Source organism: Humulus lupulus, chromosome 1 (genome assembly GCF_963169125.1).
Source record: "Humulus lupulus chromosome 1, drHumLupu1.1, whole genome shotgun sequence".
Taxonomy (NCBI): Eukaryota; Viridiplantae; Streptophyta; class Magnoliopsida; order Rosales; family Cannabaceae; genus Humulus; species Humulus lupulus.
In genome coordinates, this window is record NC_084793.1 from 306,387,859 (window position 1) to 306,408,873 (window position 21,015).

Here is a 21,015-nt window from a genome sequence, read left to right on the forward strand (position 1 = left end):
ATTACCTTCCTCACTCATCACCGTTTAGGGTTTATGTCTGAGATCGGTTGCAGACTAACTGTTCTAACCTTCAAAGCCATGAATGCATCGCAATCACTCACCTTCTCCGATCCCACTATCATTTTCCCATTAGCTTAATCATAATCCACATCAAAAATGAGGTATTTGCGATTCATTGCCCCACAATTTTCCCGATTTCATAAAACCCTAAACCCCCAAAACCCCTACTTCCAATGCTTAAGAATCTTACCCTCCTCCCAATCCAGTCTCCATGAAATTAATATCTTTCGTAAGTACACCACGGCTTCGCCGGAGCCAAGGCAACCTCCGCCGGAACGAGTTATGGCGATCGCGGAGGAGATCTCGGGTCTGACGCTGCTCGAGGTCACGGACCTGACCGAGGTACTCCGTGAGAAATTGGGCGTGAAAGAGATGCCAACGATGGTAATGATGATGCCTGGAATGGGATTCGGCGACCTAAGAGGCGCTGGGAAAGGCGGCCCCGGAGCAGCGAAGGGAGAGGAGAAGAAGGTAGAGAAGACGGCATTTGATGTCAAGCTCGATGGGTTTGATGCAGCTACGAAGATTAAGGTGATCAAAGAAGTTAGGACGTTTACGGATTTGGGATTGAAGGAAGCCAAGGAATTGGTGGAGAAGGCGCCTACCCTTTTGAAGAAAGGAGTTACTAAGGAGGAGGCGGAGACCATTATTGCAAAGATGAAGGAAGTTGGTGCCAAAGTCTCAATGGAGTGAGGTAGTGTGATATTCATCAAATCTCTGAATTTGGTTCTGGGTAGGTGTTAGTTTTGGCATATGATTAGTATCTAATTTGATCATTGTTCATCTGGTTTTCATTTGCCCTCATATGGTTCAGTGGAGTAGCTTTGAGCTGTTGTTTATCTCTGTAGCTTAGCTAATGATTTGTCTCCATAACTGGCATGTCACTCCGAACTCATTGGACCCGAAAAACATTTACTTTGGTGCTTTGAAACAATGTATAAGAGAAGTGGTTTTGACCCTTTTCAGATAATGAGCTAAAAGAAACAAACACCTAATCAACAAACTTTTTCACGTAGATTTTTGGGTTACTGAAATCTTGTGCACTTGCACCTTGGTCTCTTCTGGGGGCATGGCTATAAATTCACTGTTTCTACATAGAGGAAGACTGGCACTTTTGAAAGTCAGCCTGTTATATGCTCGTCCAGTCGGTTCTTGGTCAAAAGACATCAGATTGTGGTCTGTTATGCACTTTGATTCAGCATCTGTGGTGTTCTATTTTTTTGCAGTGTGAAATGGTTGTTGGTTTTATTGTGCTACCTCGTACTTATCACTTCGTTATTAGTGAATGTTTCAAGAACAAATCAGTCAGACGTTAAATTTGTAAAATCCCTTAAATTTGTAAAATCTGATCTTTGGTTTAATTTTTTGGTGTAGAATTACGGCGAAGGCAAAAATGATAAAGAAGAAGAAGTTTTGAGGCTTGTACTTTTAAGATGAAGGGCTGAGTAGGATTTAGAGGGTGATGTTGTGCTCGAATAGCAATTTCATCGCCAAGGAATCAGAATTGTTGCTTTGGTTTCTTCATATTCATAATGCAAAGCATTCTTTGATTCAAAGCTTTGCTTTTTTTTTTTCCATTGTAACTTTAGAAAGCAGTTTTAAGGGTAGTTCACACTTTTTGATTCTTACAAGTTTTCTGGCACCAATTATAAGCTGGTTTTTCTTTTTTCATGAATTCGTACTTGGGATTTATGCCAAGTAATTTTTTTTCCAGGCATGTTTTGAAAAATCCCATGATTAAGGTATAAATATAATAAGGTAATGAAGATAGCATTGGAATCTCACGGTGGTATTAGTACGATATCTTGTATACCAACCTCATTTAATTCAATTATTGGAATTTGGACTGAAATAAGCTGTGTTAAATGATTTGTTCTGTTTTCTAATTCTTTTTTAACAAATGGTGACTTTGGTTGATATGATATTCAATAAACTGAAGAAAATAAAAAAAAAAGTCCACGTGGAACTAAAAGCCAGAACGGACTGTGGTCTTTGTCCACGCAACACCCAATACGACGCCGTATAAGGCTTTAACTTTCGTGAATCCAGTAAGAAAACATAAAACGACGTCGTCTCCGAATTGTCTCTCGACTCGTTAGAATCCGCGCCTAAAATGTTGGGAGCGTCAAACTAAATTTCGGATGGCGGCGTTACAGCCGCGATCAGAGCGGTGGCAATGGGAAAACGCCACCGCCGGTGCCGTTGCCGGGTTCGCCACAGTCGCTGCCATGCACCCTCTCGACGTTGTCCGCACCAGGTTTCAAGGTTTATCTCTCTCACTCCCTTTTTCCAGATTTGAAACAAATGAAAAAACCAAGAGAATAAGAAATCTTGGTCTTTGTGTTTTTAGGTTTTTTGTATTTGTACTGATTATAGATATGGTTGGACAGTTAACGATGGGAGAGTGACCAATCTTCCAACTTACAAGAGCACTGTTCATGCTGTTTTCACCATTACCCGCTTGGAGGCAAGTTTTGGTTTTTCCTTTATTTTAGCTTGACAAATTGGGAACTGTATGGTATCTTAGTGTTGCTTCATGTTTCAGGGATTGAGAGGGCTCTACGCTGGCTTCTCTCCTGCAGTTATTGGCTCCACAATTTCATGGGGTCTATATTTCTTCTTGTAAGTCCAACAATGGTGATTTGATCTTGACTTTTCTGTTTCGGGATTTTGTAACCATCATTTCGTTTGGGCTTTCGTGTTTCTTTTGGTTTAAATTTATCATCTTTTGTATGCTGTAATGAAATGCAATCTTTTCTTAAACCTATAATTTCTTGTATTTGTAGCTACGATAGAGCCAAACAAAGGTATTCTAGACACCGGGAAGGGAAACTAAGCCCGGGTCTTCATCTTGTTTCTGCTGCGGAAGCTGGAGGTTTGGTGAGTCTAAAAACTTATACTGAATGATTAGAATGAAACAGTTAGAGCTCTTTGACATATCGACAATTGGTTGAGACTTTGAGTTAATTTACTTATAGTCTAATTATAATTTTGTATCACCAATTGAGGATTGCAACATGTATTTTTGGCAGGTTTGTTTGTGTACCAATCCCATTTGGCTAGTAAAAACAAGATTGCAGCTTCAAAATCCTCTTCATCAAACTCGACCATATTCAGGGATTTATGGTCTGCTTCACATCTTACATTAACTTGATTGTAGTGTGCACTCATTCCTTTCCCAGTGAGTCATTAACTTTGGCTTCAAAATTAGCAGTCAAATTAAGCTCAATTATTTCCATTTGCATTGAAGCATCTCTCTTGCACCAAGCCTTAGTCTAATAAAATTATTTTTCAACTGTTATCTATCAATGATACATTTTTTTTCGACTCTGAATTGGCCTAGACTTCCCATAGAACAGTATTGTTGCTGCAATTATTATATTCTCAGACGACTGTGTTTTTAAGAATTAAATGGCACAAAAGGGCTTCAAACATTACATGATTGACTTTTAATTTCCTTGGAAATATTAGTATCTTTCTACTATAGTGTCATTTACTTTCTTATAATGTTTTCTTTTGAGTTGTTCAGTTGATTAGCAAGCTGTGTATAAGCATTTGTTTACATGCCTTCATGTTATTGGTTCGTTAAGTTAGCTGAGTTTAAAAACATATAATAACGTGGAACATGGGCTCCGGGGCTTTAGTGTTATTTTGTGTTCACTCCGGGCATGAGAGCCCAACTTTTATATGTTTTTTGATATTCCAGATGCCTTGAGAACCATAATGAGAGAGGAGGGATGGATGGCTCTTTATAAGGGGATTGTTCCTGGGCTTTTTCTGGTATGTTGTTTCATTTATGCTTGCATATCCTTCCCATTGCTCATTTTCATTTTCTGCTAACAGCACAAAATACCTAACTGATAAATATGTATTTATAAAAGTATTACGGGATTCTAAGGCGGGATTAGACTTATGTAGGTCAAGAACATTTTAGCCATGGTTTTCTGTTTGAGTATGCTAATTAAAGATCTGTGTTGTTCCAGCAGGTTTCTCATGGGGCTATACAATTTACAGCATATGAAGAACTTCGGAAAGTCATTATTGACTTTAAGTCTAGAAAGCGCATAGAGAAGTCTGGAGGTTCTGATGCAGTTTTGGTAGGTTGCCACTTGCTAAAATCTCGTATAACTGTTGGATATAGTAGTTTCATATAACAATGTTTCTTCATGGTGGTGGATAAGTTTTTATACAGATTTCTCTGAGCATAATTTGGTTTTGACTTCTTCTTTGGGATGCTTGAAGATTTTGTTGTTTTGAGTACATTGTATTCAGAAGATGCTTATAGAAGTAGGTCTAGGTATTTACACAGCTGTACAAACTGAAAGTGAGCATGTCTAGCGTTTAAGACTACGGTTTTTATAGCATAAATTTCATCATCTAGCATTATACATTTTTAGTAAGTATTAATTATATAAAAGTTAGAGGGGGGGAATAGGATTTTGACAAGAAAGAAATCTCTTTTCATTTACACTTTAAACAGTCCTCACAATCTATTCCCTTTTTTTGGGCACAGAATTCAATTGATTATGCTGCTTTGGGGGCAACCTCCAAAATTGCTGCCATTCTTCTGTCATATCCATTTCAGGTCAGTATTTTATCTTATAGGATACAATTATGCTTATATGGCTCTTATGTGTAATTGATCGTTGCTTCTTATGCTGTCCTGGTCTTTTTTCAGGTCATGCGATCTCGGTTACAGGTATGTTTTTGGATTTCAAAAATTTGTAATACCTTATGATGCATAGATTTATTTTTTGAAGTGTGTTCCTTTCCACTGCAGCAACGACCTAGTAGTGAGGGAATTCCAAAATATATGGATACTTGGCATGTCGTCAAGGAAACTGCGCGGTAAGAATGAAAGGTGGATCAATGCCATGTTCTTCTATGATAGTCCGAAATTTACAATTTTTCTTCTACTTAGCTGTATGTTTGGATTCAAAGAAACGAAAATATTTATTGATTAAAAACAAAATACTATTCTTTTCTTTCTATGAAAACCCGGAAGCCTACAAGGCCACCCCGGGTAAATAAGTTATCAAGAAAAAGTATTTTGGATCATTCCCACTGGAAGATGCATTTTGATTTTAGATCCCCTTCCTTCTTTCCCCTCTTTGTTCATGCCGATTCAAACTTCTGTTTTGGGCTTGCAGGTTTGAGGGTGTTCGAGGTTTTTACAAGGGCATCACACCAAATCTTCTGAAAAATGTTCCTGCTGCTTCAATAACTTTTATAGTATACGAAAATGTCCTAAAACTCCTGAAGTTGGCAAGGACGGACTGAAATTACAAGTTAAAGTTCTATACATTCTTTTTCTTAGCACTGTGTAATTGATAATTCTGAGTTTCATTTTATTATAATAAAGTTACCAATCCATACTTTATTACACAAGACAAACAAAATCAAGAGAGTATTTGGAGATTGTCCACGACACAAAATTTATACTTTGGCATATTTATTTTTTAACTACTTTCATTTTTATAGATGACTGAAAATGCATGCCACATTGTTAAGTGTAAATGTAGTGTTATTTTTGTGTGGAAATTTTGTATCCCATAACACTCAATCGTAGCCAAACTAACAAATATGCTTGTCAAACTCTCTTTTAACTTTTGGCTAATGTGAAAATACTCATAGAAAAGGAACATTCTCTAAGCTAGACAGTGAAAAATGTTCTTTGAACTTAAAAGGACACAATCAAACTCTAATTAGCTGAAAATTTTTTAAGGAAAGAGAGAATTTCGTTGGAAACTTCCTGTGCTTTCTCTTGTTGAATATGATGGTGACCATCTAGAATAACAACTTCAATGTTTGGAACAAGACTCCTGAAAACTTCTCCTTTCACATATTCTCTTGTGCCCATAACATCGAAACCAATATCCTTATCACCTGCTATGAATTTTGTTGGGACAACTATCTTTGATCCTTCCCATGGTCCCACGAGCTCCCAGTTCCTGTTATCAAAAGTCAATGTTATAACAAAAACGGTTCTAAACTTAGCCTAGATGCATTGAAAGCACTGTTATCATAAGTCAAATTAAAACTTTTCCAAACTTAGCCTAATACATTCAAACCAAGACTAAGTGCTCCCTCAATTTATTAAAATCAGAGCACTGCTCCTAGTCTGAGAGCAAGTCTATCTCAAACCAGAAGATTTTTTTATTAGTCCATGTATCTAAAAAGAAAAAGAGTATGTAATCACTTTTTAGGCATATACCCAATAGAGGAAAGTCACTTGATTCCTCATAAGGAGTTTTTCTTCAAAAAATTATTATATTTTAAGAAAAAGTTTTGAAAACTAATAAAACAGCTTTAGAATAGTCGAGCAATCCCACCATGAATCTGGTAAAACCGTTGTACATATGATGAAATCATAACACTTGTGAACCATACCAAATATGCTATGCTTTATTAGACCCTGCTAATTAGTTTTTAATTTACATAACTTGCACAAGAATAACCAACTTTTTAATTTATTTTTACTTACAATTCCATTGCACGAAAATGATTGAGAGGTCCACTGAAACCTGATTCTTGGAACTTGTCAGCGTATACTTGGAGTTCCTCTTCAGTTATCCATGGCGGCAAAGTTGCTGGTGTCTCCAGATAATCAATAATCTCCATTCCATGAGGAGCAACAAGATAATCTCTCTTAGTCATAAGCAAGAACTTCTTTATTACTGTCAGATAATCGTACCTAGCAAATGCTCTCTCAGCTCTTCCTGGCTCCTACACACCACAACAAAACAAATTCAACCCCACACATATACATATTATCATATACTTTATATATATATATATATATATATATTGGAACATGAAAAAGAAGACCTGAAATTGCCAAATATAGCACCCTTCTCCAATCATTCGCCTGAAAGATTCAGGACTTCGAGTATTCTGAGATCTTGAAAAGTAAGGAGCAGAGAGAGCAACCAAAGCCTTCACTCTATCTGGCCTGAACAGGCTAAGATGCCACCCAATGAACGCACCTAAGTCATGTCCAACCACAAATGCCTATTCAAATCACAAAAACATCACCATAAGATTCAAAAAATCAGCCACCCCATGAACATAATTTCAAAGAATATCAAAGAAGAGAATCAAAAGGACCTGTTCTTCACCGAAATGGTCGAGCAGGCCAACTATGTCTCCCACTAGGTGGACAAGAGTGTAGGACTTGGTACATAGAGGAGAATCAGAGTCACCATAGCCTCTTATGTCAGGGGCAACAACATGGTAGCCGTGTTTAGCCAAATGGGCCATCTGGTGGCGCCATGAAAACCAGAGTTCAGGGAAGCCATGGAGAAGAAGCACCAGAGGTCCAGCTTCTCCTTGCTCGGCTATGTGGATATTTATTCCATTGGTTTTGATTATTTGGTGAGTCACCTCTGTCATGGTACTTGAACCCTTTGCTCCTCTTTGTTTTTTCTTTTTTTCTCAGGAGTAAAAGGACTCCAACTTCAATCATGCCTTTGCATAACCAAGCCTTATATTCAACTCTAGTAGTTTGGGAAAAGGACGACAGAGTTGATGAGTCCAAGAAAACGCAAATCATTCGTTAGTCAAACAAAGAGGACCCCATAGACTTTGAGGGAAAATCTGGTTGGGAGTTTCAGGTCAAATGAGTAGAATTAATGTTGTTTTTTAGTGGGACTATAGTAAGTTTTACTTGATAAACAAGGTGATTATAATACTTTTCAACCACGGATGCACAATAATAATACGTCTAAGGTCTTATTTTGACTTTTAAAACCTGACTAATCCCTTTTTCCACACGGCATGATAATGTATTTCTGAGCTGTAGAACATAATTTGAATGTGCATACTTTTAATAAAAGTCTCAAATTACATGAACACCAGTTTTGTTCATTGAAAACTAGAGATATATCTTACAATACAGCCAAGTAATATAGTTACAGTAAAGATAAGCTGTAAAGAGTACAAACAGACTTAATTGAATTCTTGCTTAAACTACGTAATGTTTTTTAAGGAAAGAAAGTATTTCATTGGAGACTTGTTGAGGTTTCTCTTGGTGGATAAAATGGTGCCCATCTTCTATAATAGTCTGAGACACAACTCTTAAAAGCTTCTTCTAGAACATGTTCCTTTGTACCATGAGTCTCAAAACCAATATCTTTGTCACCTGCTATGAACTTTGTTGGAATTGTGATTTTTTATCCTTGCCAGGTGCAAGAAGCTCCCAATTCCTGTTTATGATCATATCCACATATATACAACTAAGAAAAGATTGAAAAATCAATCAAAATATAAGAAAGGCTGGTCAAAGCTTTCACTCAAACTTTTTGGTTATGTTAAGGAAGTTAGGGAAAGAAAATGAAAAGGGTAAACTTTATTAGTTTTCAATGTACTATAGTTTCAACTTTGATTATCTCTACTGTCTCTAACTTTTCTTAACTTTGATCTTTGAAGTTTCAATAACTTTATAGTCATACCTTGCGAAGGCCGTCTCTGCTCTTCCTGGTTCCTACTCAGCCAATATTCATTATGAGCTTAACTTAGCTATCATTAGGAAGCTTTATATTAGCCAAAAGGGTACCTGAAACTGATGAACAGCATGACAGCCATCTCCAATCCTTTGTCTGATATCTTCAATAGGTTTAGTATTATGAGATCTTGGTCAGTGTGAAACGGATAAAGCTACCAAACTCACCTCTCTACCGGGCCTCAGCAGACTTAGATGCCAAGCAACAGCTGCTCCCCAGTCATTTCCCACTATGTATGCCTGTTTATATAGATAATAAAAACAAGCAATACCTTAGTATTGTATGTGTGTGTGTGAGCGAGTGGTTGTTTTTTAACCTTTTGTTGGCCAATGATGTCTCCAAACAAGTGGATAACGGTGTAAGAAGTTGAGCTGGGAGGAGAGTCAGAGTCTCCATAGCCTCTCAAGTCAGGTGCCACCACATGGTAGCCATGGTTAGCCAAGAAATGGATTTGATGGCACCAAGCGTAACAGTTTTCTGGAAAGCCATGAAGCAGGAGAACGAGTGGACCTGTTCCTTGCTCAACCAACTATGTGTATCCATATTCCATTGCTCTTGGTTCTTTGGTGATTTACCTCCTTCATGGTCATTCTTTTTCTCAACTTTCAGCAAGAGAGAGACTATTCAATCAGAGTGAGTTTGAATTCTATAATGATTAATGTTGAACTAGAAAAAAAGATTGTTTATTTTAAGGGCCAAAGTCAAGATGAGAAATTTTATATTATCAGTGGATAATTTGACCCGTTTTCTAGCCAGGAAAGACAGAGACAGTCTGTTCTTTAATTGCACTTATAAGAGTATTGCTTGCTAACCAAACTGATTATCTCTTAGGAGACATATTTATTGTAGGAAAATTATACCAATCATATGATTTGGAACAGGAAAAAAAAAGTTGAGGTTTCTCTTGGTGGGTAAAATGGTGGGCCGTGGCCATCTTCTGTAATAAACACTTCAACTTCTGGGACAAACTCTTTAAACTAATAGAAACAAATTCCACAAAGAAACCATGTGAAAGAGTTACTCTATTTAACATCAATTAATTTTAAATAATAACCTTAATCTTGTTCTTCCTATTCTTAAATAGCTTGTTTTGTAGTGTTGATATATATTCAATCGTTGTAAATGTAGTAACAAAAAACAATATGTAATTGTAAACTTGGATAACACAATCTTTTGTGTTTTTCTGGTGAGACTGTATCAAGTATAACGTTATTAGAAAGATTACTCCATTTAACACCAGTTAATTTTAACTTGCAACTTTATTCCTAATCCTAAATGGTTTGTGACAATAATTTTTGACAAGTGCAGTTTTGCTTTTGCTTCTGAGAAAAATATGTATAGAAGTAAAATTCATGAACACTAGTTTTAGCATTGCAAACTAGAGATCCCTTACAGTACAGCAGAATATGACTATGATTTTGAATTCTTGCTTAACCTACTGAATGTTTTTGGAGGAAGGAAAGTATTTCATTGGAGACTTGTTGAGGTTTCTCTTGGTGAATAAAATGGTGCCCATCTTCTATAATAACCACTTCAAGGTCTGGGACACAACTCTTAAAAGCTTCACCTAGAACATAGTCCTTCGTACCATGAGTCTCAAATCCAATATCTTTGTCACCTGCTATGAATTTTGTTGGAACTGTGATTTTTGATCCTTGCCAGGGTGCAAGAAGCTCCCAATTCCTGTTCATGATCATTTTCACATAACATTTCAAAAAAAGTAAAAAAAAAATCCATGTAATGCTTGTCAAAGCTTGTTCACTCAATAACTGATTATCTTTTCAATGATAAAGTATCATTTCTTAAAAATTTGAATAACTTCAGAGATAGATAAACTTACAGGTCCATGGCGCGGTAGTAGTTAAGAGGACCAGTAAAACCAGACTCCTCGAACTTCTCAGCAAAGACCTGAAGGTCTTCTTCGGTTATCCATGGCGGCAAAAACCAAGGTGTCCTCAGATAATCAATTATCTCAGTGTCCGGAGGAGCTATAAACTCGTTCTCTGTCATTGTAAAGAACTTCTTCATCACTGTCAAGTAGTCATACCTGGCAAAGGCTCTCTCTGCTCTTCCTGGTTCCTAGTAATCAAAAGTCAAAAACTCAATAAGATGAAGTTTCATAGCCAAACCAAGCCATGAAAGTCAACGCTTCAGAAGGTACCTGAAACTGAATAACTTGACAGCCCTCTCCAATAGATTTTCTAAGTGATTCAGTACTTTTGGTAGTTGCTGATCTTGGTAGATAAGGAACACATAAAGCTACAAAACCCAGAACTCTATCAGGCCTGAGTAGACTCACATGCCACCCTGCAACAGCTCCCCAGTCCACTCCAACCACATATGCCTTGAAGAGAAAAATCCAAAGCTTAGAGAAACAGAGAAGAAACACACACATCAAAGAGAACATTATTATGATGTGTTTTCCTTTTTACCTTTTCTTGGCGAAAATGGTCGATGAGGCCTATGATGTCCCCAGCTAAATGAAAAACTGTGTAAGAAGATGGGCTGAGAGGAGAGTCAGAGTCTCCATAGCCTCTCAAGTCTGGTGCCACCACATGGTATCCATGGTTAGCCAAGAAGTTGATCTGGTGGCGCCACCCGTACCAGTTCTCGGGGAAGCCATGAAGAAGGATGACAAGGGGACCTGTTCCTTGCTCTGCTACATGTATCCATATCCCGTTGCTCTTGATCCTTTGGTGATTTACCTCATTCATGCTCCTCCACTTTTGGGTTTTCTTCTTCTTCTTCTTCTTCCTTGAACTCAGAGGGCGAGAAGAGATTATTGCTGAGCTGAATGTGGCCTAAAAAAATAAAAGGTAGTTGGATGAGTTCGAGGGCCATTAGAGTCAAGTTGAGTAATTTGACATCATAGTTGAGTGTTTGACTCGCTCTCTTTTCTAGGCAATTTTTTTCACTTACAATTACTAGTGATAGTGATACATGTGTTTCAGGTTGGTTGAAAAGATAACACATCATACGTTTGGTAATCCCAATATTATTAGGTCGTATGAATTTTTATATATTAATATGTTTGTTTGTTATGAGACTGTATTTGCATATAAATATATAATATTACTATATAAAAATACCGTATAACACATAATTCATTATAATCAAATACAATACAATATAATTCAATTTAATACGGACTGCCCAACGTATACTGTTGTTCTTAAGGTATCCAACAACACTATATGAGATGACACCCTACTATTGATTAGCGATATCTCATAATATTTATTAAATTCAAAATGTGTAGAACTCAATATTAAATTGTATCAATATTTGTACTCCACCTCCTTGTAGTGTTAGACACTAATAATGCCCCTTAGCAATCCTCCAAATGTACCCATAAAGAGGATATAAACAGATGTTTCAGTTCATGTTAGAATGTTCTTATCTTTTAACTCAAATTTAACAAAATATATCTTTATATATTATAATTGTGGGTTTAAGGGAAATTGTTATTTTATGATAAATTTATAACTTCATTTTTTTCTTATGTTTTAACACAGTTAGTTTTAAAGTCATCTAAATAAGCTAAATATATTAAAAATAAAAAAATAATAAACTCATCTAAATAAAGTAAATAAATTGAAAAAATAATAATAAATGAGTCATAATAATTTCTCATCACATATTTTAAAAATTTATATTAAAGTAATTAAATTACTATATCAATTATGTTTTCAAAACTATAACTGAAAATATTTATGTGCTTAAATTTATTCGTTTATTTAATTAGTTATTTATTTTGTCATTTAACATATTTGGTTTATCCAAACGTATATGTAAAAGTGAAATAAAATATAAATATACATATTTTCTCATTTTCTCCTTTAGTTTTATTTAATGACAAATTACTTATTTTTATTGCTATAGTCATTAATAAACAATATATTTTTTTTTTGGTAAATCAGAAAGATTGTATTGCAACACAAACAATTACAGACAAGAACACAAAACCCCAACAATTAATTACAAACTCTCAGAAGAGCCTCCACCCAAATCTGATCTACCCTGTTGAAATTACTGAAATTCATATTATAAAGCTTCTCACACACACTACGAATAATATTCCTAACAATAACATCAATAGGAAAACAAATCTGGTTCCAAAAAATAGAATTTCTACTGTGCCAAATTAAGTAAACCACAACCGAAATTATGCTGACAAAAATCTTCCTTCTGCCTTGCGAAATTTTTTTTTTCCCAATCCACTTCAGCAGGTTCTTGAGATCATGCCCCTGATAAGATATATTACACCACTGCAGAACCTTAACCCGAATTCTAGAACTAACACAACAAGAGAAAAACAAATGAGAGTGGCACTCTACAACATTCCCACACAGCAAACAAGCAATACTATGAAGAGGTTTATATCTCTGAATTCTATCAAGAGTCGGTAATCTGTCAAGGAGAGCTAGCCAAATAATAACTCTATGTTTAGGAATAGAAAACCTGTCCCAAATCATAGCAAACTGCCATCTGCCACAACCATATTCAATTTAGACACTAGAGCCGCTATAGTAAAATTGAGGCTGTGAAAATCTTGGTGAGAGAACACAGTTTTGAGTTTATCTTTCACTTGCACTATCTGTTTCCAATACCATCTAGCATCAACCGGAGCTTCATGATTCCACCAATCTCCTTGCTTGATGTAAATTGTGTTCACCCACTTAACCCATAGGTTGTCCTTCTTAGAGGAAATATCCCAAACATGTTTACTTATGGCACAAAAATTCCATAAGGCAATGTCTCTAAACCCCAAACCTCCCTCTGATTTAGAATGGCAAACAACAGACCAAGACACATGGCCCGGACTACAACTCCAATCAACCCCTTTCCACAAATAAGCTCTACAAACTTGTATAATTCTTTGCAAAACGGATCGAGGTAAAATCACCAATTGAGACCAGTAGGAGTTTATAGAGAGGAGAACTGAATTTATTAACACAATTCTACCAACATAAGAAAGATTCCTACTGCTCCATATTCTAATCCTACTAACCATCTTATCCACCAAACTAACACAATCAGCTTTAGAGATCCTTTTAGCACAAATTTTCATGCCAAGATACTGAAAAGGCATTCTACATTTCTGAAAACCAGATAAATATCCACAAGCCTATCTATAGTGTTAGTATTCATACCTGTCCCATAAACCGCAGATTTACTAATATTCGCTTTGAGACCAGAGGAATTGGAAAACAACTTAAATCCTTTCAACAACAAATGAGCAGAAATGTAATCTCCTTTACAAAATAAAAGAAGATCATCCGCAAAACAAAGATGAATGAGCTTTAAACTTTGGCATCTAGGATGAAATTTAAACTCAGCCTCCTTAGCCATCTTGCTTAAGATTCTAGTCAAATACTCTATACCAATAACAAAAAGAAGAGGAGAGATTGGATCGCCTTGACGTAAACCTCTTTTAGCTTGAAGATAACCATGAAGAGCACCATTAATGTAGAAGGAAAACCGAGTGGTAGTAACACACTCCATGATAAGATTGATAAATTTTTTTAGAAACTTTAAGGCTTCAAGCATTTCTTTTAGAAAGTCCCAATCAAGAGTATCATAAGCTTTTTGAAGATCAATCTTGAACAAGCAAGCTGACTTAGCACTCTTCCTGTCATAGCCCCTTACCATGTCTTGACAAATCATAATATTATGAGCAATACGCCTTCCTTTAACAAACCCACTTTGATTTTCGGAAATGATATCAGGGAGCACTTCTCGTAACCTCTCACAAATCATTTTAGAGGCAATTTTATAGACCACATTGTAGCAAGCAATTGGTCTATAATCACTCACTGATTTCGGACAGACCAATTTCGAAACCAAGGTCACAGTGGAAACATTTATCTGCTTCAGCAGGCGCCCTGAATTAAGGAAAGACAGAATAGCTTCAGTCAGCTCAGCCCCTGTTACATCCCAAGTGTCCTTAAAAAAAGCACTACTAAATCCATCTGGCCTTGGAGCTTTATCATCCGGAATAGAATGCAGAGCCTCTTTCACCTCTTCTAAAGTATAATCACACACCAACCAATTAGCCTGAGACTAAGAAATCAAAGGCCCTTCCTGCACCAAACTCTTGTGAACTCTAGTTCTATGAGGAGTAGAGGTTCCCAACAGAGATTTATAAAAATCTAGAAAAGCTGCTATAACCCCCTCCTGAGTATCAATCCATCTACCAGCCTGGTCTTGAATAGAGTAGATTGTGTTTTGCTGCCTTCTCTTCTTCAGACTAGCATGAAACATGTAATTCCTGTGAGCCTCTCTATACACCTGCCGAGCCTTACTTTCTTCCTCAATAAGCTTAATATTGCCAGGATAACTTTGCAACTTCTGTTGAATCTGAATTAAATTATTATAGCTATCATGATCTTGAATTTCTACATTTCCTCTGCCATGTCTGTTCAATTCTTTTAACCCCATTTTGAGATGCTTCAGTCGAGATACCAAGCAATACATAGGCGAACCTTCTGTTTTGACCAACCAAGATTCCTTCACGATATCAGTAAAACCATCCAGATATTTCCAAAAGTTAAAATACCTTAATGGCTTTTTGATATTCTGCATATGAGGATATATTGAGAGAAGACCAGGAGAATGATCAAACTCACCTTCAGGGAGAGAAGTTACCTCAGCTGTACTATATTTATCCCTCCACTACCTGTTAGCTAAAAATCTGTCTAGTTTTGCATATATCCTATCTTTGCCTTCCTGTATATTGTTCCAAGTGAAGAAGCTACCATTGAACTTAATATCTTCAAGATCACAATCTTCAACACATTTCTGAAAAGGGATCATCTCTGCAGCATTACCCCTATAATCCAGTCTATCATCAGTACTCAAAATAGCATTAAAATCTCCTCCAACTATCCAAGGAATATTCATGCCAACCGCTAATTGAACCAGATCAGTCCATAAAAGTTCTCTGCCTTTACTTTCATTAACAGCATAAATAACAGATAAGGCAAACCACTCCCCACCTTTCGGTCTCAACAAACAATGCATAAACTGACTTGAACTCCTTTTAATATCAACCTCAAAACTCAAAGGATTCCATGCAACAAGAATCCTCCCATTATGATAATGCACCAAATTATGAGACAAATACCAACCCCGAAACATTTTAAGGTACAAGGCTCCTAAATTACAAGCCTTAACCTTAGTCTCAAGGAGACCAACAAATCCTATTTGCTTATTGTGAATCATTTTCATGACATCCAATTGTTTAGAGGATTTGTTGATGCCCCTGACATTCCAAATGAAAATTCTATCCATTTATTGGTGGAAGGTCACCCCCTCCATCAATAATGGACCTCATCTCACAAAGAATCTCTCCAACCTGCACCTCATTAATAGTAGCAAACAATATATATTTGTGTATAACTTTTTATTGACTTTAAAATTTTATGATCAAATAAAGTTTTTAAATTCATAGTTTTAATTTATAATTTTTTAAATATTTTATTATATTGAAATTCATAGTATTTTTTCTAAAAAAATTAGAAAAAAATATTTATTTAAAATCATATCTTTTATATGTAAAAAATGTATATTTAATGGATTATTGGTTTAATGATTTTTTAATTTTTTTTAAAAATAAAATTATCTTATATATTTTTTTAAAAATAACTATAGACAATATTTTGATTTATTTTTTTAATATGTTAATGTCATCATTTTAATATATATGATATTTTTTATATATTTAAAATTTATATGAAAATTAAAAAAATAAAAATAAATTAATACATTTTATAAATAAAACTAAGTTATATATATAAATATATAATTACTTTAACTCATTGGCGAACTTTGTCCTTGGAACATGAAGGTATCCAATTTTATGATTCAGAGTCTAACCGCAGTTAAAAAAAAATTGTAAGAAAATAGTAATAACACTTAATGGATGTTATACTCTATTTTTTCAAATACATCACCAAAACTTTATTTTTTTTATTTTACATCAAATATTTACATTACACTATACATCAACTTCTCTATTTCTTATCTATATTTTATCTACACCATTTAAATATTATTATTTATTCATTAAAATACTAAAATAGGAAATAGAAAGAACAAAATAAAATAAAATATAATTAATATAAAAAGATAAAAAAAGAAATAATAATAAAATAATTTTAACTGAACAGTTGACTTTATGTGTGGGGTAATACTATTCATTAAGGTAAAAAATATGTAAAATAACTCAAATTTAGCTTTTCCATTTAAAAGCTAATTTTTATCATCCTTCCCTATATTTTTTAAAATTTACTAGTTTAGTTCATCCATTGTGGGTGCCTAGAAATGCCCATGACCACTATATTTGTTTTCATTTCCTTTTCTAAATAGTAATACAGATAAACTTTTGAATCCACTATATTTTAAGGTCTGGTCTCATCAACAAAATCATCCTGCACTATTCTTTCTCTGCCTGAAAATGATTTCCCTCCTTTTTTATATATAGCAAATGCTACCTGTTTTTTAATTCTTCATTACCCTTTTTCCCACATCCAAAGAAATGGGAAAACATATCATTTTAATGAAATGGGCATGAATTCTTGACAATGAGTTATTAAAGTAATAGTAGCTTTTCTTTTCTTTTCTTTTTTCCTTAAAATACAAATTTGACAGCAAGAAAATAGGTGGTATCCACAATAAAAGAGAAGGGGAAGGGAAATAGTATTAAGAAACAACAAGAAATCCATTTGCTACCCATTAAGACCACAAAACATAGAAACATATAATTTACCAAAAAGATGTTAACCATCCACAAGTACTAGAAAACAAAGATCATGACTGTAATTTATGAACTTATATGGCAAGTATGTCTCACCCAGTATTCATCCTTAAAAAGAGCAAGAAGCACAAATTCTTGTTCCTCTTCTCTACATGTACCAGGCAGATATTGCCAATTTACACGAGTCATTGAGAATTTGGGACTTAAACCCAGCTGGTTCTGAATGATAATTTTTTTTTCTTTTGCTTGTGTTCACATTCCTCGGAAAAAGGAAAGCCAACTACTCTATATAACTTGTTGAACAAATGTATGTCTATCATACTTTATCATCATGAAACCACCACCTCGTCTCTTTCGGGGATCGGCCATTTCTACAGTTCTTTACATAGCGGTCGTTATCTTCAGGGCGTTGCTGCAAGCATAATATCAAAATGGTCAGAAAGATTAGAACATACATTACACTGTTACACTCTAACCCAGGCCATGCAGATGCATTATTTATTACAGGTTAATTAATCAAAAAGGTATTTGAGACACGACCACCATTTAGCCCAAAAAACCATGTCATTGCTCAGTTAGGGGAAAAAAAGCACAGCATTAATTCATGCACTGAGTACCAACTTATGCAGACTTGTATATAAGAAGGGAGTAGAAGAAAAACAACAAAACTTAATTGAAATGAAATGCATACCTTAGCAGTTGAGCTCGACAGCATTGAGAGAATGCTAATACAGATGGAACTAACAGTCATCGCTGGTGACCATGAATCGTACAGAATATCTACAGAATGCCACAATGTACATAATAAATCAAAAGCTGAACTCAGGTAAAACATATGACGAAAGTAAGGAGAAAGTTGGGTTAGAAGAGTTTCAACTTCATGGAAGTCCCTAATTGAATCACACACACATAAACATAAACACTGAATGAGCAAATATTTAATGCAATTAGTATATCTAGCCAATTATAAGACCCTGAGGCTACAATCACCGACTACAAATCAAGGTTCCCAGCTTAAGACACAAAAAAATTTACCCACAAATAAAACTGTCAGTGCAGCTAAGATCAAAAGAAAGAAGAAGAAGCATGAAAAACTTTCTATGTACAGTTAAACTCCACTTTATTTGGTGGAGGAGAAGAATTATGTAATTGATCTGGTTTCAATAAGTAACAGTTTCCAGTTTTAAGTTCTGATCACGAAAAATTGAAAATCTTTGTACATGTCAGCGTCTCTTTTGGTCCAGAAAGATCACAATCAAAGATTAAAAAAAAAATAATAATAAATTAAACTGATCATTGATAACAAAAGGAAGAGCTTACGATACAGACACAAATATCTACATATCCTTTTCTGTAGCTTCTAAAATCTAATCAAAGCAATGCAACAAAAGTCATGCTATTCCTTTAGGATGTCAATCACTCTTCCAAAAAAGAAAGACCAAGGAATTACAATATCTTCCACTATACTACAATGTACACACATTAGAAAAAACCAAAATCTAACAACGAGGAAACATATAGAAAATTGTGTTTCATGATGAATATGATGCCCCATCTGGGAACAAGACAAGTACTTTCAACAACAGAGTGAATGTAAACAATGCAGAAGAAAAGACTACTTTCCACGATGTGACTACATATAAAGCGAAATATTACACATAATCTAAGGAAAAGAAAAGACAATAAGTGAATAATTTCACCAACTAGAAGAGGAGCCGATAAATTTACCCAAACAAATATGACCGTTGCTGTATATATGAGGATGCAGGGGAGCCGGATGCAAAAAAATAACCTGTTCAACCCACCAACAGACATGAAACAAGACAACATTCACCAACTATGTGCATAGAATGATAGGAATCTACCCAATAAGAACAAATTGCCAAAAGAAAAAAACACACTGACAAACCTGCGGGGCTTCCATAGGATAATGCTCAGGAAAATCAACTTGAAGCTGGTAAGTCTCATTTGCATAAAGGGTTCCTGGAGCTCCATTGACTTCAATCACCCACCTTTTGATCAAAACACACCAACCCAATACATACATGTAAAAGTTAATCAGAAAGCAACCAAAAGCACACAAAAACACAAACATTGACAAAATACCCAAAAGAAAAATCTCCAGAGAAAAAAGAAAGAAAAGAAAAACCTCAAAACCCCCAAAACATAATTTTGGCTGCACAGAAAATAGTGAAAAGAAGCTGAACATAACAGATAACACCACTAGTAAAACTAGTTTCCATTTAAGCCAATTGATAAATCATTCAAGAAAAAGCAAAAACACCTTAAAGTGTAAAGATTAAAAAAATTTGCTTCTTTTTTCGAAATAGAAAGGATAAAAGTAGAAAGCCCTAAAGAGAAAATAAACCTTTGAAGATTATCGGTGACTTTGTGTTTGAAACCAGCCGGAGGATTGACCTGCCACTCCAACAACTCCTTCTGAAGCCGATTGCATGCAATCTTACTCAAAGCCTTGATTCATCAAAAACCCACATCATAAATCCAACAAAAACATCATAGAAATCATCACAAAGATCAATTACGAACAAAAAAACTAAAATTTATAGTAAAACAAATTTGTATTGCAACGTTTGCGGATGGATAAAGTTAAAGAAGATGAACCAACCTTTCGAGTGGTGGTGGAGGAGCTTGTCATGGTTTTTTCTGTACAAAAGCACGGTGGTGAGTTTCAGAGGTGGGAGAGAGAAGAATTGAGAAATCTAATTGAGGTGTTGACGAAAGGGACAAAGGGGACCAGACACCCCGGTTTCATAACCCATCACTATATCTATTTCTTTTTTCTTTTTCATTTTTTTTTAATATTGTTGTCAAGGCAATAGCCTACCAAAGAAACGACGTCGTTTGTAAATGGTTATGAATACTGCCACAACTGTGTTTGGTAAAAAGAATTAAGACAACCTATTTTTATTAAAAATTAATTTTTTTCTAATTTTTTTCCTTTTTATATTCTTAAATATATATATTAAATATTAAAACAAAATACAAATTTTAACAAAAATATAAAAAAATTTATCAAAAAGAGAGTTTTTTTCCTAAAAAATTATGAAAATAAGATAAAATAAAATTATTGAAAATAACAAAAAAAGAATTTAAAGAATGTCAAAAAAATATTGAGAAAAAATTATTAATGGGGTGCCTATATATATATTTTTAGGGTGCAAATATAATGTCTCGATTTTGGTCATAATTTTTTTAAAATGACTAGAATACCCTTGAGTTTTATTAATTAGTGAATTATTTAAATAAATAAAAAATAAAAAATTATATAAACTTATTTTAAATTAAAAAATCAAAATCAAAACCCTAAACTTTATAACAAACAAATTAAAACAAACATAATAAAATAGATTATACCAACAAACCCAAAATCCAAGCCCTAAAATTTCTTCAAGTTCTATACCAACAAATTAAACCTAAATCATGGGCAAATTTTTGTTTCAATATACTATCATCTTCCTCCTAGAAAAATTATGTTCAAATTTACATCCAAAATCCAAATGAAATATTTTCTAGATTTACAAACAAAAATTTATAATTGAAATCCAAAAACACACACACTTTGGCATATTTCAGATCATCAAACAAATCCATATTTTTTCTAAGCCAAACAAAAAAAAATAGGTAGATCTGAAGCCCCTTGCCTATGATGCACACCGCCAATGAAACCCTCCACCC

The 21,015-nt window shown here is 34.7% G+C and overlaps 5 protein-coding genes across 7 annotated transcripts; 2 read left to right on the plus strand and 3 right to left on the minus strand.

Moving 5' to 3' along the window:
- On the plus strand, window positions 1-1,844 carry LOC133812698 (uncharacterized). 2 transcript variants are annotated; one of them, XM_062246496.1, is made up of 2 exons: window positions 1-793; window positions 1,435-1,844. In XM_062246496.1, the coding sequence occupies exon 1, from the start codon at window positions 157-159 to the stop codon at window positions 751-753; it is 597 nt and encodes a 198-aa protein (XP_062102480.1). In that variant the 5' UTR covers window positions 1-156; the 3' UTR covers window positions 754-793; window positions 1,435-1,844. The 2 variants fall into 2 exon arrangements, with proteins under 2 accessions (XP_062102480.1, XP_062102479.1); XM_062246495.1 differs by having other exon boundaries at window positions 2-754.
- A 268-nt stretch (window positions 1,845-2,112) lies between these two features.
- Window positions 2,113-5,431, plus strand: LOC133812701 (folate transporter 1, chloroplastic). Of its 2 annotated transcripts, none has more exons than XM_062246499.1 (11): window positions 2,113-2,325; window positions 2,451-2,527; window positions 2,606-2,682; window positions 2,847-2,940; window positions 3,093-3,186; window positions 3,767-3,840; window positions 4,044-4,157; window positions 4,574-4,645; window positions 4,739-4,759; window positions 4,841-4,908; window positions 5,211-5,431. In XM_062246499.1, exons 1-11 carry the CDS (start codon window positions 2,202-2,204, stop codon window positions 5,338-5,340), a joined length of 945 nt encoding a protein of 314 aa, XP_062102483.1. In that variant the 5' UTR covers window positions 2,113-2,201; the 3' UTR covers window positions 5,341-5,431. The 2 variants fall into 2 exon arrangements, with proteins under 2 accessions (XP_062102483.1, XP_062102484.1); XM_062246500.1 differs by having other exon boundaries at window positions 2,114-2,325; window positions 4,047-4,157.
- A 213-nt stretch (window positions 5,432-5,644) lies between these two features.
- Window positions 5,645-7,524, minus strand: LOC133812699 (uncharacterized). Its single transcript, XM_062246497.1, has 4 exons — window positions 7,168-7,524; window positions 6,889-7,071; window positions 6,545-6,786; window positions 5,645-6,011 (listed from the first exon to the last, which is right to left on the minus strand). Exons 1-4 carry the CDS (start codon window positions 7,450-7,452, stop codon window positions 5,762-5,764), a joined length of 960 nt encoding a protein of 319 aa, XP_062102481.1. The 5' UTR covers window positions 7,453-7,524; the 3' UTR covers window positions 5,645-5,761.
- Window positions 7,525-9,910: 2,386 nt separating this feature from the next.
- Window positions 9,911-11,415, minus strand: LOC133812700 (uncharacterized). The gene is made up of 4 exons (XM_062246498.1): window positions 10,994-11,415; window positions 10,723-10,905; window positions 10,402-10,640; window positions 9,911-10,244 (listed from the first exon to the last, which is right to left on the minus strand). The coding sequence occupies exons 1-4, from the start codon at window positions 11,273-11,275 to the stop codon at window positions 9,992-9,994; spliced, it is 957 nt and encodes a 318-aa protein (XP_062102482.1). The 5' UTR covers window positions 11,276-11,415; the 3' UTR covers window positions 9,911-9,991.
- Window positions 11,416-17,244: 5,829 nt separating this feature from the next.
- Window positions 17,245-20,103, minus strand: LOC133812703 (probable ubiquitin-conjugating enzyme E2 16). Its single transcript, XM_062246501.1, has 6 exons — window positions 19,946-20,103; window positions 19,688-19,791; window positions 19,229-19,331; window positions 19,048-19,111; window positions 18,011-18,099; window positions 17,245-17,731 (listed from the first exon to the last, which is right to left on the minus strand). The coding sequence occupies exons 1-6, from the start codon at window positions 19,973-19,975 to the stop codon at window positions 17,636-17,638; spliced, it is 486 nt and encodes a 161-aa protein (XP_062102485.1). The 5' UTR covers window positions 19,976-20,103; the 3' UTR covers window positions 17,245-17,635.
- Window positions 20,104-21,015: the final 912 nt, after the last annotated feature.